At 39.8% G+C, this 14,431-nt stretch overlaps 1 protein-coding gene across 1 annotated transcript; it reads left to right on the forward strand.

Moving 5' to 3' along the window:
- Nucleotides 1-1,419: 1,419 nt before the first annotated feature.
- Nucleotides 1,420-14,295, forward strand: slc1a8b (solute carrier family 1 member 8b). Its single transcript, XM_036151032.1, has 11 exons — nucleotides 1,420-1,737; nucleotides 2,994-3,073; nucleotides 4,110-4,325; nucleotides 7,422-7,464; nucleotides 7,556-7,769; nucleotides 9,327-9,426; nucleotides 12,029-12,262; nucleotides 12,375-12,569; nucleotides 12,667-12,801; nucleotides 12,890-13,025; nucleotides 13,635-14,295. Exons 1-11 carry the CDS (start codon nucleotides 1,573-1,575, stop codon nucleotides 13,779-13,781), a joined length of 1,665 nt encoding a protein of 554 aa, XP_036006925.1. The 5' UTR covers nucleotides 1,420-1,572; the 3' UTR covers nucleotides 13,782-14,295.
- The last annotated feature ends 136 nt before the right edge of the window (nucleotides 14,296-14,431 follow it).

A 14,431-nucleotide genomic window follows, 5' to 3' on the forward strand; every position in this document is an offset into this window, starting at 1 on the left:
TGGAAATAAATGGTTACATCTATTTACACAGTGTGTGTAAATAGCTTGTTTCAGTGATATTTTTATGAAACCATCTGCCTCTCCTGAATACCACTTTGTCTTGTCTTTCCCATCCCCAGAGTGGCTGAGAAGAACGGCCCTCTGTGCCGTTTTATTTTTACCTATTAGGAGTCATGAAAAGCTACATAGGAGTTCCTGGAAACTCTTCAAATTATAGCTTACTTTGCTAATTTGTTACTTTTATTTTTCACAAATCATCAGGGGTACCTCTAACTGGTGTTTTGTCAAAAACAATAATGATTAATGTGGGGTTTCTCCACTTATTTTATTTATTATTATGTAATATTACGATACAGCAATAAAATGTATTTGTTTCCGGGTCTGTGTAAAAATCTTTACCAGCATTGCCAGTAATAGTGGAATGAGCTTCATTTTGTTGTAAAATTCACCTGAAACCTATAAAGAACTTCTGTACTCCATAAAATCTGACAGATCCCATACGTTCAGACACCTAAACAGTATCAATAAAAGAATGTCTGTAATTATAGCACATAAGGTTGTGTGAGAAAGTGGACCCTTTTTGTTTCTGCAAAGAAAAAGGGGAAAAGTGACTAGTTTTCATCTGGAGCCGTTCCACTGATAACAATTAAAATGGACTTTCATGAGATCTATTGGATGAATACCCATTTGATGTGAATAGAAGGTCTAAATAAATGTGCAGAGTTGATATTCCAAGGGACTGAAGGATATGTTTCTAATTTGAACCATTTTATGACCCTGTGTGCAGAGACCAAAGCACAGATTAGGTGTTATTGGATTGTTCACAGGTGACGTGGGCAGCCATTGTTAGGCAGGAAAGGCTGATGATTGGAATCGCCTCTTGGGTCAGCACAAAGGCCGAGACGTCAGCGGACGCTGGTTGACTGCAGAGTTAAGAAGTCGTGCAAACAAAAATAGACCGACAGAACAAGGGCAAGCGTTGGTTTCTGGTGCAGCTTTGGAGGCTCCTCTCATTCTGCTGTTACTTTATAAAATCAGACATATTTTTAAATCCAGTTTACATATAAACGTTCATTATACATTGAAATCTAATAAAATATTGTAATTTATTAAACAAATACTGCATACTCCCACTAATTTCGGTGAACCTTTATGTCCTCTTGAGGGAAAACAAAGAAGTCGTAGAGTAGAGGGTGTTTACACTGGTTTTATGAATGGGAAGGCTCACAGGTGGGTCCCAATAATCTGTAATGGGCTATCAATTGGTGCTGTCTTTCCTTTAACCTCTCCAGTAAGCTTCAATGGCTGTGAGCAAGCCTGTATTAGTGGGAGATAGGGATAATCCTTTTAAGCAATGCTTTGCCAGGAATCAGTCCGCCAACTCTTCCCCTCTCAGACTGGATGAGCTCCTCAGTGTTAAGCAGGACCCACATCAGGTCAGGTTCCCCGTCTCAGATTCCCCGTTGGGATACGTACACATCCGTGGGGCCTTCTGAAAGCTTTTGGACATTCGTGGAGTGTAAGCGGGGCACGGGGGCCCGCGGCTGGGCTGAGGACCGAGCCTGAAACAGGATGGAGACGTGGAAGAAGCTGTTTAAGCGCGTGGTGTCTGTGAAAGCCAGGGAGTATGTAACGGACTACTGTAAAAGGAACGGACTGCTGACTCTCTCCGTCTTTGCCGTGGTTACGGGCTGCGTTCTTGGATTTGTGCTGCGGACGTTCAACCTCTCTACACAGGTATGGATGGGGGAAACAAGAGAAAAAACATCAACAGGCAAAGAGACTTCGGGGTTATTTTTTTTAATCTAATGAATGAAATGACTATGTGAGATTGTGAGAGGTGAAGAAAGAGTACGAATGAAACTGTGCTGACAATGAGCCATGCAAGGAGGAATTAGTGAAAGTCAGTTATGCAAGTGCACACCACCTGCAGCGACAGATCAGGTCACATCTTAAAACACACAGACATCATTTAACTTAGACTTAGGCAGACCTAAACAACTTTATTTGTCATTTTGTATGCACAAATGCGTACAGAACGAAAGGGTTAAAATTATAATATAAAATATGAACTACCCAAGTTTGTGTATATTATATACTCACTGTTGAGTATATAATATATAGAAGCCTCTTTAAACTTACATTTCTTTAAAGATTTGGTTTTCTTTTGATGTGGATATTTTGTTTTATCTTGCTTGTTTTCCGTTTCATTCCTGCTTTAATGAGTAGGCATAATTTTCACAGTAGCACTGTTTTAGTTGTCCTTTAATCTCTCTTTTTTGCTGTCAAATTATTCCTCTTATCTTCAATAATAAATTCACAATAAATTGCTTGGTTTGTACACAACGTGGTTTTGCAAGAAAGTTAATTAAAGCACAAATAATTATCTATCCGACAATAAAAGAATCAGTGCCAGCTGCAAACTGCAATAAATTATATTGTTAAACTGATTGATACGCAGGATCGTGACTATACAGGAGGTGTTAAAATTAATATGTTAGAATCATAGAATGCAATCATAATTAAAAAAAAAAAGCATTCATATTTGGTTAATGCTCAAGAGGAAACAGGCATAGACGAGATATCGTAAAGCTTAAGGGATGCATTAGTGACTGGGAATGTTTTCAAACAGGATAAAAAGGTTAAAAAATTATAATTTCTAAGAATAATGGAATGAATGATGCAATAATAAAGGACCAAATATGTTTGCAGACTTTGGTTAAACTAAATGGTTCAAAGATGTTAATCATTGTTAACCATTGGGGCAATACTCCCCTACATGATTTTAAGTGAGGACAGTAATTCTCAAAGTAGAGCTAGGGACCCTGTTTGGGACTAGAAATTAACCAGTGTAGGCTCTAAACATCCTCTTCAGACATTAAACGAGGAAACAAACAAGATATTGGCAAAGGATATTCATAATATGAATGTTAAATGAAATAAACAATACTTAGACAACTTAATTTACCTAACTCTGTTTGTCCTGCTCACAGGCAAAGATCTACTTCTCTTTTCCCGGAGAGCTGCTGATGAGGATGTTGAAGATGCTAATTCTGCCACTTATCACCTCCAGGTAAGACTCTGTTGAACTTGTTGGACCAGACCTGCCTGAAAATTATTTAAAGGAGCAATAGGCAAAATATACTAGCTAGAAATAACTAAAAAATTATGTGAACTAAAGGTAATATTTCAGATAAAATATGGTATGACGTCACACCGCAGCTCTCTGCGCTGTTCTCCAGTCCACTGTTTACATAGCCGGGCCGGACCGTGTGCGCCCGTGCGTGTATGTGCATGTGAACAGCTGCCACTCAGGGTTTAGCCCCTCCCTGCCCTGAAATACCACCGTCAGAGCAGCGCAGCGTTAGAGCAACATGGTGGAGAGCACCCCAGCAGATCGAAATGTTCTCTTGCTAACAACTTTATAAAGTTATGAGTTACTTAGTTCTTCACTCCCACTGTGCAACGGCACGTCTACCCAACGTCTTTTCTAGGTCACGAAGGCGCATAACGAAACGCCAGACGTCTTTTTATGACATCTATCGAACGTCTAATTTCGACTTCCACAGGACTGCTACATGTAGTGCAGTTCTAGTGCAATTCTGGTCGCTGTAGACATTTTCTCTACGTCGGATTTTATTTATTTTGGACGGGCCAATGCTGCTTCTAGGCTGTGCATAATTGCTGAAATGTTCCTCTGAAAGGTGATGCTGTTTTGCTGTGTTTTTGTCCTTTACAAATATGCACATAGAAGGCGACACGTGAGAAGGGAAAGGAGGGGCTGGGTTTTGTTTTGGTCTACAGATAGTGCTCAAGCAACACCTAGTGGTGAAACATCGCTTATTGTTCCTTTAAGCGTATACAGATCAGTGGGCAGCCTGAAAAACTACGATTTTGAGGTATTTTGGCGGCCAACTCAGCCAATAATAATGCTGCAGTCAACTGATTTAATTTTACAGTTTAGATGGAAAAGATTGTTTTACTTCCAACATGTGAGAAAATATGCAGACATAAAAGCCCAAATAAAGCTGAAACATTTAGACCTGTTAAGGCAAAAACAAACAATAGTATAGAAAACCTAATCATATTGCTTCTTATTTTCCATCCAGTCTTATGTCTGGCCTGTCGGCCATGGACACGAGGGCAAGCGGCCGTCTGGGTGTCCTGACAATAACTTACTACCTGTGGACCACTTTCATCGCCGTGATTGTGGGCATCGTGCTGGTGCTGATCATTCACCCGGGGACAGGACAGGAGAAAGACGGTCACCATGGAAGCACGGGCCATGTCATGACCTCCGCCGATGCTCTGCTGGACCTCATCAGGTTACCATTCACACCTTAATAGAAGTGCTTAGAGATAAACAGTGGTATTGGTCTGGAGAGCATGACTATGAAGTTCCTGAGTCCTTAAGAATTATGAGAAGGATATGAACACAGATTAATGGGTTATTCCCAGAGTTGTACAGCTTTGCTACAGTAAACAGTAAAGTCATTCTCTTCTGGTTCTATTTCCTTTCTTTAGCTACTTGCTCCTTCAGGAAGGTTTAGTGCTTTGCAAAATTACTCAAGAACCTTGAGCTTTTCTTGGTTTTATGATATTAATAACACAAACTACATTATGTTTAACTAGGATTTAATGAGAGTACTGCACAATTATCAAAATGGAAGCAAAATAATACACTGTCTCATGGAGGCTTTTTACAAACCCAAATGAGCTTTATTCAGCTCCTTTACTCTTACACCCCAGAAGAAGAAAAAAATTCAGTGCAAACAGGCGGCTAATTAATATGTAGAATCCACTTGTTTGTAGTACAGTCGCTATACAAATCCAGCTTCTATGAAGGTCTCAGAAGCTGGAAGGAAGTCAAGGTATAAAACAAGTTCCCATCCTTTAGACATCCCACTGTTCAGTCCATCGTTAAAACCTGACAAGAGAGCGGCACAACTGGCAGCCCAGCATGGCTATTATGGATGAACTTGAAAAATTATATTCTTGTGAAATAAGTTCAGAAACAAAACCATGTAGGATGCACAGCAAATCTCTAGAAGAAGGTGATCTGGTCAGGTGAGACAAAAAAGTAACTTTTTGACCTACAACGTAAACACTATGTGGCAGAAAAACAGCACCATCACCACCGTGAAGCATGGCATTGGCTGCATCATGTTGTGGGAAAACCATTCTTGAACATGGGCAGCCAAGCTGGTCAGAGTTGATGGAAGATCCAGTAGATTGAGCCAGAGTACCCAGAGATAGCCCGTGCATGCACAGGGAGAACATGAAAATCTACGCAGACAGACCTCAGACTGGCAGACGGACCAGGCCTGATGAAGTTCATTGAACCAGTAAAACAGTGAACACGTTTTCCCCATAGATAAAGCGTCATCTTCAGAGATGGCACAACAAAATACCGTTGTAGCACATTCGAAATCCAATAAAATAGCTCAATGACGTGATCGTTTTAGCATCGTGTTAATAAAGTATGAAGACAGAATCCCTGAGGAGTAACTGCAGCGTCACCTTCATGCTCCAGCGGGGTTAAAAACAGAAGGGCAAATTTGCGATCTGCTAAGCCTGAACCTTCCTAGAAGGTCACTGCAGTGTTTCACTGCGGGACACAGAAGACGCAGTGTGCTCCGGCTTACTGCAGGGCCCTTCAAGGCGCAGCTCGACTAATACCCTCGTCTTAAAACTAATTATACTGCAGAGATGGGTGGTTTGTACTTTTCAGTCCTGTTACGTGTCTGATGACGCTGCTGCCGGTGCCTCTGACGCCTGCTGTATAAATAAATGCAGGCCTGGTACAGAATGCCGCCTGTACCTGTAAACCTCTTACCTTTGTTCAGGATATCCAAGTAGATCCTCTGTTTTGATTGTAATCTTTTAAGGTCAGAAGAAAAAACTGAAGAAAATAGTGATAAAGTAATCTTGACAGTAACACGGTCCAATGAAAATGTTAATTTTGAGTACAAAGAAAAACATCTTTAATAAAAAAAAATCCATTGTTTTTAAAGGTTTCAAATGTTATTTCACAACAACCGTTTTTTTTGGGTTCTCCCTTCATTATTTCAGTATTAGTTAAGAAAAATTAAAAACTTATGCCCAGTTCAACCTAAAGTCCCATGCGAAAGTATTCAAACCTCCCCAGACTTTGTCAGATTACAACAATAAACCAAAATTTACATTACTGCACAATGTCGAATTGGAAGGAAAACTATAGATGTATATTTTTACTAGAGTTAGTGGCTTGCATTTTTATTCAGCCACTTTACTCACAAACCCTAAAATAAAACCCGCTGCAACCGATTGCCTTCAGAGGTCCCCTAATTCTTGAACAGAGTCCAACTGGGTCTAATTTAATCCTAGAATGAAAACACTGGGATAGTCAGGACTCATGCTTGCAATTTGCCAAAATGTTGATAGAGGATACAGCAAATGTGGACGAAGAATAAAATCTTTTAGGCCTAGAACCAATGTGCAGTGAAGAACCTACATTGCACATCACCTTGAACATGTGATAAACATGATCGGTTCATGACCTAACCCCAACCCATTCGCCTTCCAGCAAGACAAGAGCTTAAGTTTACAGTAGGAGTTACAGTGGATTGGTTTAGCTCATTCCACATCATGTCAGTACTGGGGACCGGGGGGAAAAAAGGGATTTCAATCCTACAGAAAATGCGTGGGCAAAGCTGAAATATGTCAGCGAAAAGGTGAATACTCTCAAGTTCTTTGCGATGCCAACAGTGAAGCATCCTGATACAAACAGCTTCTCACACTTCAGCGCAAATTTGCTGAAAATTTGTACTGCCAGGAATTGAAAAGTGGAGTCAAAATATCCAGAGAAAATTTGGGGATGATCATCATGGTGGAGTGGCATGTTCTACGGCAAACATGATGGGAAAGTTGCTGAAAGATCATAAAATTTACATTATGGCACCACTGCCTGCCACGATTCTTGTGACACCCCTGCAGTACCTCATTAACCCCTCTAGGGGTCGCGACCCACATGTTGAAGATCTCTGGTTTAGTCAAAGCATAATTATGTGTTAGAAAGGCCCAGTTAGAACCCCAAAGACTTACTGCTTTAAATGCAATTGTAGTATTTAACACCATAATACCCTATATATTTGCAAAAACGTTAAAATCCCCGTATATTTTGCCTTTTTGTATGTGTATGGTAGTGCATTGCATTGTATTGTAATAAATACATATGTTTTTCACATTCATTCAATACTGTAAGTTACATTTGCAAACACAATATAACGATGGCTTTAACACGTACAACCCAAAAAAAAAAGTTTAATATGTTTTGGCAGCAATTCTCACATTGTTTTGCTAGCGTCCTAAACTCATTTGCAATTGATTCTACAATGTTTTAGCCTATGATCTTATTTTGCCTTGTTTGCTATCCTTTCTAGGAACATGATCCCTTCGAATCTAATTGAAGCTACCTTTCAGCAGGTGAGGGAAGAAATACAAGACATCTGATAACAGAATGTCCATTGATGTCCCCCAGTTTAAATGTTAAATCCTTTGATTTGGTTTGTTTCAGTACCGCACAGATTTGGTGCCAATTGTGCAGAGCCCCAACGAGAAGGAGTCTCAAGCCAACTTCGTCTATGTCATGCCTGATTATCACAACCCTCGACTCGGCCATCCTGTTTTCTTGGAGATCACTCCTGCGCCTGATATCAAGTATAAAATTGTTCCCAGCACAAGCAAAGGCATGAACGTGTTGGGGATCGTCATCTTCTCAGCCACCATGGGTAAGGAAATTACCACAAAACTAAAGCTGAACTAAAGAAAAAAGAGATCAGTAAAAAAATTGTGTAATTTGTGGATTCAATTTTATTATTTTAAAAATGTAACAGAACTTAATCTTATTGTCCAACTATTTGCTAAATAGCATCACTTCAGGTTTTTATTTTTAGACTTTTAAGAATATATATATATATATATATATATATATATATATATATATATATATATATATATATATATATATTCAGAATTGCCTCTTAAATTACTCCTAAAAGCTTGTCGCAATAGTTTTCAGAAAATTTGGGCAGCATACTGTTGTTATTCAGCTGCTTTGTAGCTACTCTCATAGTATGATTACTCTCATGGTGCATTTGGAAAACCCATTTGCACCTAAAGGTTTTTTTTCCTGATGTCTTGAGATATTGCTTGGTAATATCGACACATTGCTCTTTCTGCTTTATGCCACATATTATATAAAGTTCTGTCCCTGCAGCAAAAACAAACAAACAAAAGGATGCGGTCTCCCCTGTACTTAACGGTTAGGATAGCGTTCTGAGGCTTACAAGCTTCCTTTTTTTCCCTTTCCAAATGTGTTTGAAGCGTTGTTTGAAGTAGGGCTGTACAATTTAGCCAAAAATCAAAATCACAATATATTTTAACCATAACTGTGATTGCGATTTAATTCTGACTTTTCTCTGCATTGACCACAAGCAACAAAAATGGCCCCGTAGATAAAGATGTTTGTAAACAAGGACTATTTAAAACAAGAAAATTAACAGTTTTTAATCAGAACATTATTATTTATTCAAGAGAACAGCTTTGTGAGTTGGACATCAATCCTTGTTGAACATAAAGTGCAACCAACAAACAAGTCTATGTATTAAACAGTTTGAGCAGTACTTAATGCTATGGTAAGATTCCTGAATGTTTCTAGTAAAAACATTATGATTGTATAAACTGTAAAACAAATAATACAATTAGATTATCTCACTGTTGCAACTCTCTTCCTTTCTATGTGAAGGCAAACCCATTTTAAACATATAAACGACACCTAAAGGACGTGTCTTATCCATCAATAGCTACATAAAGAAAAATTGCAGACCTCTGCGATTTGGAAAGTGTGTTTTTTTTAAAATTGCGATTATATTGCAAATGTGATTAATTGTGCAACCCTAGCTTGAAGACTCACAGGCATTGTTCCATCAAACTAAAATCATGTGAATTAACCTATAAGAAGCTTGCAAAGCCATGACATCATCATTTGGGCGCTCACAAGGCATATCAGTCCTAATCTATGCAAACTTCTGAAAATCAATCAAGTAATAAAGAGTTATGTCTCTCGTCATTCTGACATTTGGCAAATAGAAATTAATTTGGTAACTCTAGCTGATCTAAAAAGTCAAAGATTAAATTTGATTTTATGCCAGACAGAGAGCAAAAGAAAATCAAAATATCGTTTTATAGCGTATAAGTAAATCAATGTCTTCAACTGTTGTTGTACTTGCAGTAGAAACACATTTCTCTGACTAACACAAATGCATCTTTGTTCTTTCTGGTTTTAGGTCTTCTGCTGGGGAAGATGGGGGAACGTGGATTACCGCTGGTCAGTGTGTGCCAGTGCATTAATGAGTGCGTGATGAAGATCATTAATGCTGCCATGTGGTGAGTTTGTTCTCTCACTCATACACGTTCTTCTTTCAAGCGAAGAGACTACTGCCGTCTAATGCATCTTATAAGCGTCCTGCTGCTCATTTGGCAGAGCCAGATTAGATCCAGATATAAATCTTATCACGTAAATCGCTAAAGAGTGACCGGGGATGTCTAGAGAGTCCTCGTGGCTTCACACAAGGGCAGCTGAGCCTTTTGGGATTAAAAAATCATGGAGAATACAGACTTTTACAAACAAGATTAAAACAGAATAGAAATAATCTTTGTCACACGACAGTGGGGAAATTCAAGTTTACCAGCGAAGAAGTGAAATGTAAATGGATACTTGCAGATAACGCAAAGATTAAAATCATAAAAACAAAACAATAAGATTCGGAGACCGTGCAGTAAGGGCAATTTTAAAACATAATGAATAAAATGCAGTAGTTATTAAAATGGCATGGTCAGATGAAAGAAACGTGCAATGGATTAAGGAGATTGGGGTTTCAGATTACTTAAATGGAAATGGCTGGCATTGTGGCCAGCAGGCATCCACAGCACAGGACATCACATACACCTGCGATTACATCCATGTGAGATTTTGAGCATCTAATTCCAAAGCCACGAGCATTAATCTGCTATTACAGCCTCTGCTCCTCTGAAACCTGGCAGCGGCCACAAGAGCATTAGAAAGATCAGCCACCTATACTGGATGAAGAGGTTCAGTTCAGTCTGTGTCTCAGTTAATCCCAGCAGTGTTACATAAGGTTTAGGTGAGGCAGGTCAGGTTGTTCCAAGGCAAACTCAATAATCACCCTCTTCAAGTATCTGCATTTGTGAAGGAGAAAAAAACCTCCTTAGTCATGCTTTTTGCAGATGATGTTGTGGTGTTTTTGCAGCAAAAGGCTAAAAACACTAGTAATAAAGCAGTATATATTTTATTCAGTTTAAAAGACCATTCCTAATTCCACCCAGGCAACGTCCCAGGTGCTGCTCTAAGGACTCTTGTCTTCACAGGCATTTTTAACATTGTCCTCAGATAGGCCAGTGTGTCAAACTTCCTTAAAAGTGCCACTACAATAATGTTTTTAAAATGATTTCATGCATTTTTCTGTTTTTGTCACACCTGAATGATTCAGATCATCAAACCAATTTTAATATCAGAGAAAGATAATCCGAGTAAATACAAAAATGGCCTATGTGTAGTTCTCTGAAAAAAAAAGTTAATAAGAGTTGTCATAGAGTAAATAGGTGGAGGGGTTTATAGTGTGATGCAAAAAGATAACCTCTACCTCAACACCAAAAAGACCAACGATGTGATTGTTGACAAGCACATTTAGAGTCCACTGGACAAATGCACTGACCTTCAGGAATAATTTCCGAGCTATTATTTTATGAAGAGATACGCACATCTGAACTTTCTTTGTAGGCTGGAAACAGCGATCGTCACAGTTTCAGCATTGACCATGTTTTACAAAGGCACCATTAAGAACATTCTCACTTCCTGTGTCTGGCAAGACCGGGAACAGAGGAGCGGAGGATAGACATGAATAGACCAGAACTTTGAGAATTGCAGGGAAAACAAAAGGAGCTTTGCTGCCATCTCAGCACAACAGTAAAATAAGAGTGCTACAATAAAGCGGTCTCAGAAACGACTCTAGTGATCTACAATCCTACCTCTTCATATCAATGCAGTCCAGAAAGAGATGGAGCAATATGATCCATTGATTGAAATTACCTGTACTGATTGATGTGTGTTTCAATTACTATAACACAAACAAATATGAATTTGAGTCCTAGTTAGTGAAATAATGTTACACACAAGTCATCCAACTCTTTCTGGTGAGTTGCATTCCTGTGCTTTGGCTAACTGGTTAGTTGTATGCTGCATTAAATTGTTGATTACTTATTTTTTTAATTGTTCAGCACTATTTTAAATAGAATACAAATAGAAAAGCACCAATGAAGCCAAAGCAAAATGCAATTCAGTAAATGTCAAGCAGGGGGTGACGTTTACTGTTAGTTAAACAAGTAGTGCAACCATAAGAGGGCGACTTTTGACTAAGTGCTTAGACGCTTACACTTAGGGTACTTAAATAACACTGGAAAAGAAATTTAACCTGAACTAGCTTGCATGTTTTTATGACACCACAAGAGATATGTAGTCTGTGGTCTTCAAAAGAGTAGAAGAGTAAACATAAAAATGTATAGTACTTCTGTTGTTCCATACACCTGAATGGAGGTACTGTTTGTGAAAAACTGAAATACACACATAAGCATTTAGCTGCTGAAGAGTCATACCTTCAAAAGGAGTAGGAGGTGTTTGTCTGTGAAACACCTTCGACCTTTGGACTTAATTGTGCATGCCTACAAATAATATAAAATTACTAAAATCTAGCAACAGTGACATACAATGACTATAGATTATTGCCTCCAATTTGATAAGAGGTTGTGCATAAGTCAGAATGTCAGACATGTGGCTCACCCTGGCGGTCTGTGAACATTTGTTTTGATGAATCCATCATAAGGTTGCGGAGGATTGTCTCTGATTGATGGACGACTAAATCGGTCAACAAAATTAAAAAAGGTTAAAAAAATTAATGTCCTCTCTTTGCAGGTATTTCCCCTTTGGGATAGTGTTCCTGGTCGCAGGGAAGATTCTGGACATGCACGATCCAGCCCACCTGGGAGAGAAGCTCGGCATGTACTTTATCACCGTCCTGGCTGGTCTGTTTGTGCACGGCCTCATCCTGCTGCCTCTCTTCTACTACTTCTTTACCCGCAAGAACCCCTTTGCCTACATTAGAGGCCTGTTGCAGGCCCTTGTCATTGCTCTGGCAACTTCGTCCAGGTGAGAATTAAAGCATATGAATTAATTCTTTACATTCAATAATGCAGTTGAGTTTGACAAACTTATCCAACCGTCCGTATGTAATTGGACCTTTTTTTCTTCTCCTCTGCAGCTCAGCCACGCTGCCAATCACAATGAAGTGTCTCCTGGAGAACTGTGGAGTTGACCGGCAGATAGCTCGTTTTGTCCTGCCGGTGGGAGCCACCATCAACATGGACGGCACAGCCTTGTACGAGGCTGTAGCGGCTATATTTATTGCTCAGGTGAATGAGCACGACTTGGACTTTGGCCAGCTGGTAACGATCAGGTGAGGATGGACACTGAGCATGCTGTCCTACCAGCTGTTCTATGGGTTTACAGCCAGGCATGTGTTGACATCTTCCATCGTTTCCACCCCCCCTCAGTATCACAGCCACAGCAGCAAGCATAGGGGCAGCTGGGATACCTCAAGCCGGTTTGGTCACCATGGTGATCGTCCTGACCTCCGTAGGGTTACCGCCTGCTGACATCTCCCTGATCGTGGCAATCGACTGGGTTCTGTAAGTCTCACCGAAGGTTCTAATAAAAGCGAGGTGCATGGCGGGTTGTTGCAGCGGCGAGTGAAGATTTTTCTCTTTTGTGTTCCAGCGATCGGTTTCGGACCATGATCAACGTTCTCGGTGATGCCTTAGCGGCTGGAATCATGGCTCACTTATGCAAAAAGGACTTTGAAAAAGCAGCTGCAGCCACTTCTGCTGCTCCCTCTCCTGTCAATAACGAAAGGGTAAGGGAAGATCCAGTTCTTTTGGTTGATTTAAGGTAATTTAATATTTAGATAACCAGCATGGGCAACCTGACTGATCTACAGCTAAGCACCACTGTACAATGCAAATTACGTCGCACTTTGTCTTTTAATCTATTTCTATCAGAACTGGCATTAACTTCCTCTGTTATATTGGACCTTGCAGGCCAGCCTTCATTCCCCACATGCATTAATGATCGTTGGGCACCCATGACTCTTTTGCCAGTTCACCATGATTCCTTATTTAGACCATTCTTGATATATATTAACCACTGAAAACCAGGAACACATCTCCAGGGCCACACTTTTGGAGATGCCCTGACCCTGTGACCCAAAATAACTGATCCGTTCTTCCTATTTCTAGCATGTCAAGTGTGCGGACAAAACGTCCAGTACTGCCTAATATACCCCATCCACTAACAAGGGTCATAATGAAGATATAAGCATTGTTATTCACTGCTCATAATGTCATGTGTAACCAGTGTAGAAGTACAAAGGACCCAGTAAAACTGACACAGCAGCTGTTTAGATTTTGATTAGTAAAGTTAGCGTCAGTAACTAACTATTGTGCTCTTGTATTGTTCCCCCCAGAGAGACACGGTAATCTCCTTCGGCAATCAGAGCGTGGCCATGTCTGATGCTCCTCTGATCACACACCGCTGCGACTATGTGTACGAGGTGGATGGGGACAGCGTGCTGGAGAGGCCTGTGCCCTGCTATAATCTCTGCCAAGTCTGAGGAAAACCAAAGAGATTCATGAGATCTGTTTATTTCAACGGGACATACTTAAAGCACGGGGTGCTTTTTTTCTTTTGGAGTGAATATGTCTACAAAGACAAGAAGTCAAGCAAACTGAGGTGTCAGGGCTGAGTGGCTTAACAATTTTTTGTGCCAGTGCCATGTTGAAAAAAAAAAGAAACCTCCACCGGGGGAGAAGAGCATCTCAAGAGGAACTTGAATCTTGAGCATGGGTTATTGTCTGGGAGCAAAGGAAGCAAGATGGAAGCAAATGTGAGACATAGGAGACTAACTTGCCTGTGTTTACAGGCAGGGACAGACAGTCCTTATAAAGTTGACTCCAGGTATGAGTTGAAGGTTTTAAGCTGCCTTAATATGAAGCTAAGCAATGGGAAGACTTGAATGTTGAGAGAAACCATTTAGAACAATTACACAACTGGAGCTTTAGACATTGTATGTTTTAAAAAAAAAAAAAACTATCAATGGACACAAAATCAATGCTAAGAAAAGTTGATATTGGTGTACGGAATGATTTCTGTTTTTATACATGTACTTTTGAAGTTTGTGTTTGTTTTATAATAAAATGCTGCAATTCAATGCTTTTTCCCCCTTATTTAATGGTATATATTTTACAATGCCTTCCACCAGAG

The sequence above is a fragment of the Fundulus heteroclitus genome, chromosome 19, assembly GCF_011125445.2.
Source record: "Fundulus heteroclitus isolate FHET01 chromosome 19, MU-UCD_Fhet_4.1, whole genome shotgun sequence".
NCBI classification, from domain to species: domain Eukaryota; kingdom Metazoa; phylum Chordata; class Actinopteri; order Cyprinodontiformes; family Fundulidae; genus Fundulus; species Fundulus heteroclitus.

Coding starts and splice junctions, on each gene's coding strand:
- slc1a8b (XM_036151032.1), top strand. CDS start 1,573: ATGGAGACGTGGAAGAAGCTGTTTAAGCGCGTGGTGTCTGTGAAAGCC. Junction 12,802..12,889: donor GTGGCAATCGACTGGGTTCT/GTAAGTCTCACC, acceptor TTTGTGTTCCAG/CGATCGGTTTCGGACCATGA. Junction 13,026..13,634: donor CTCCTGTCAATAACGAAAGG/GTAAGGGAAGAT, acceptor TGTTCCCCCCAG/AGAGACACGGTAATCTCCTT.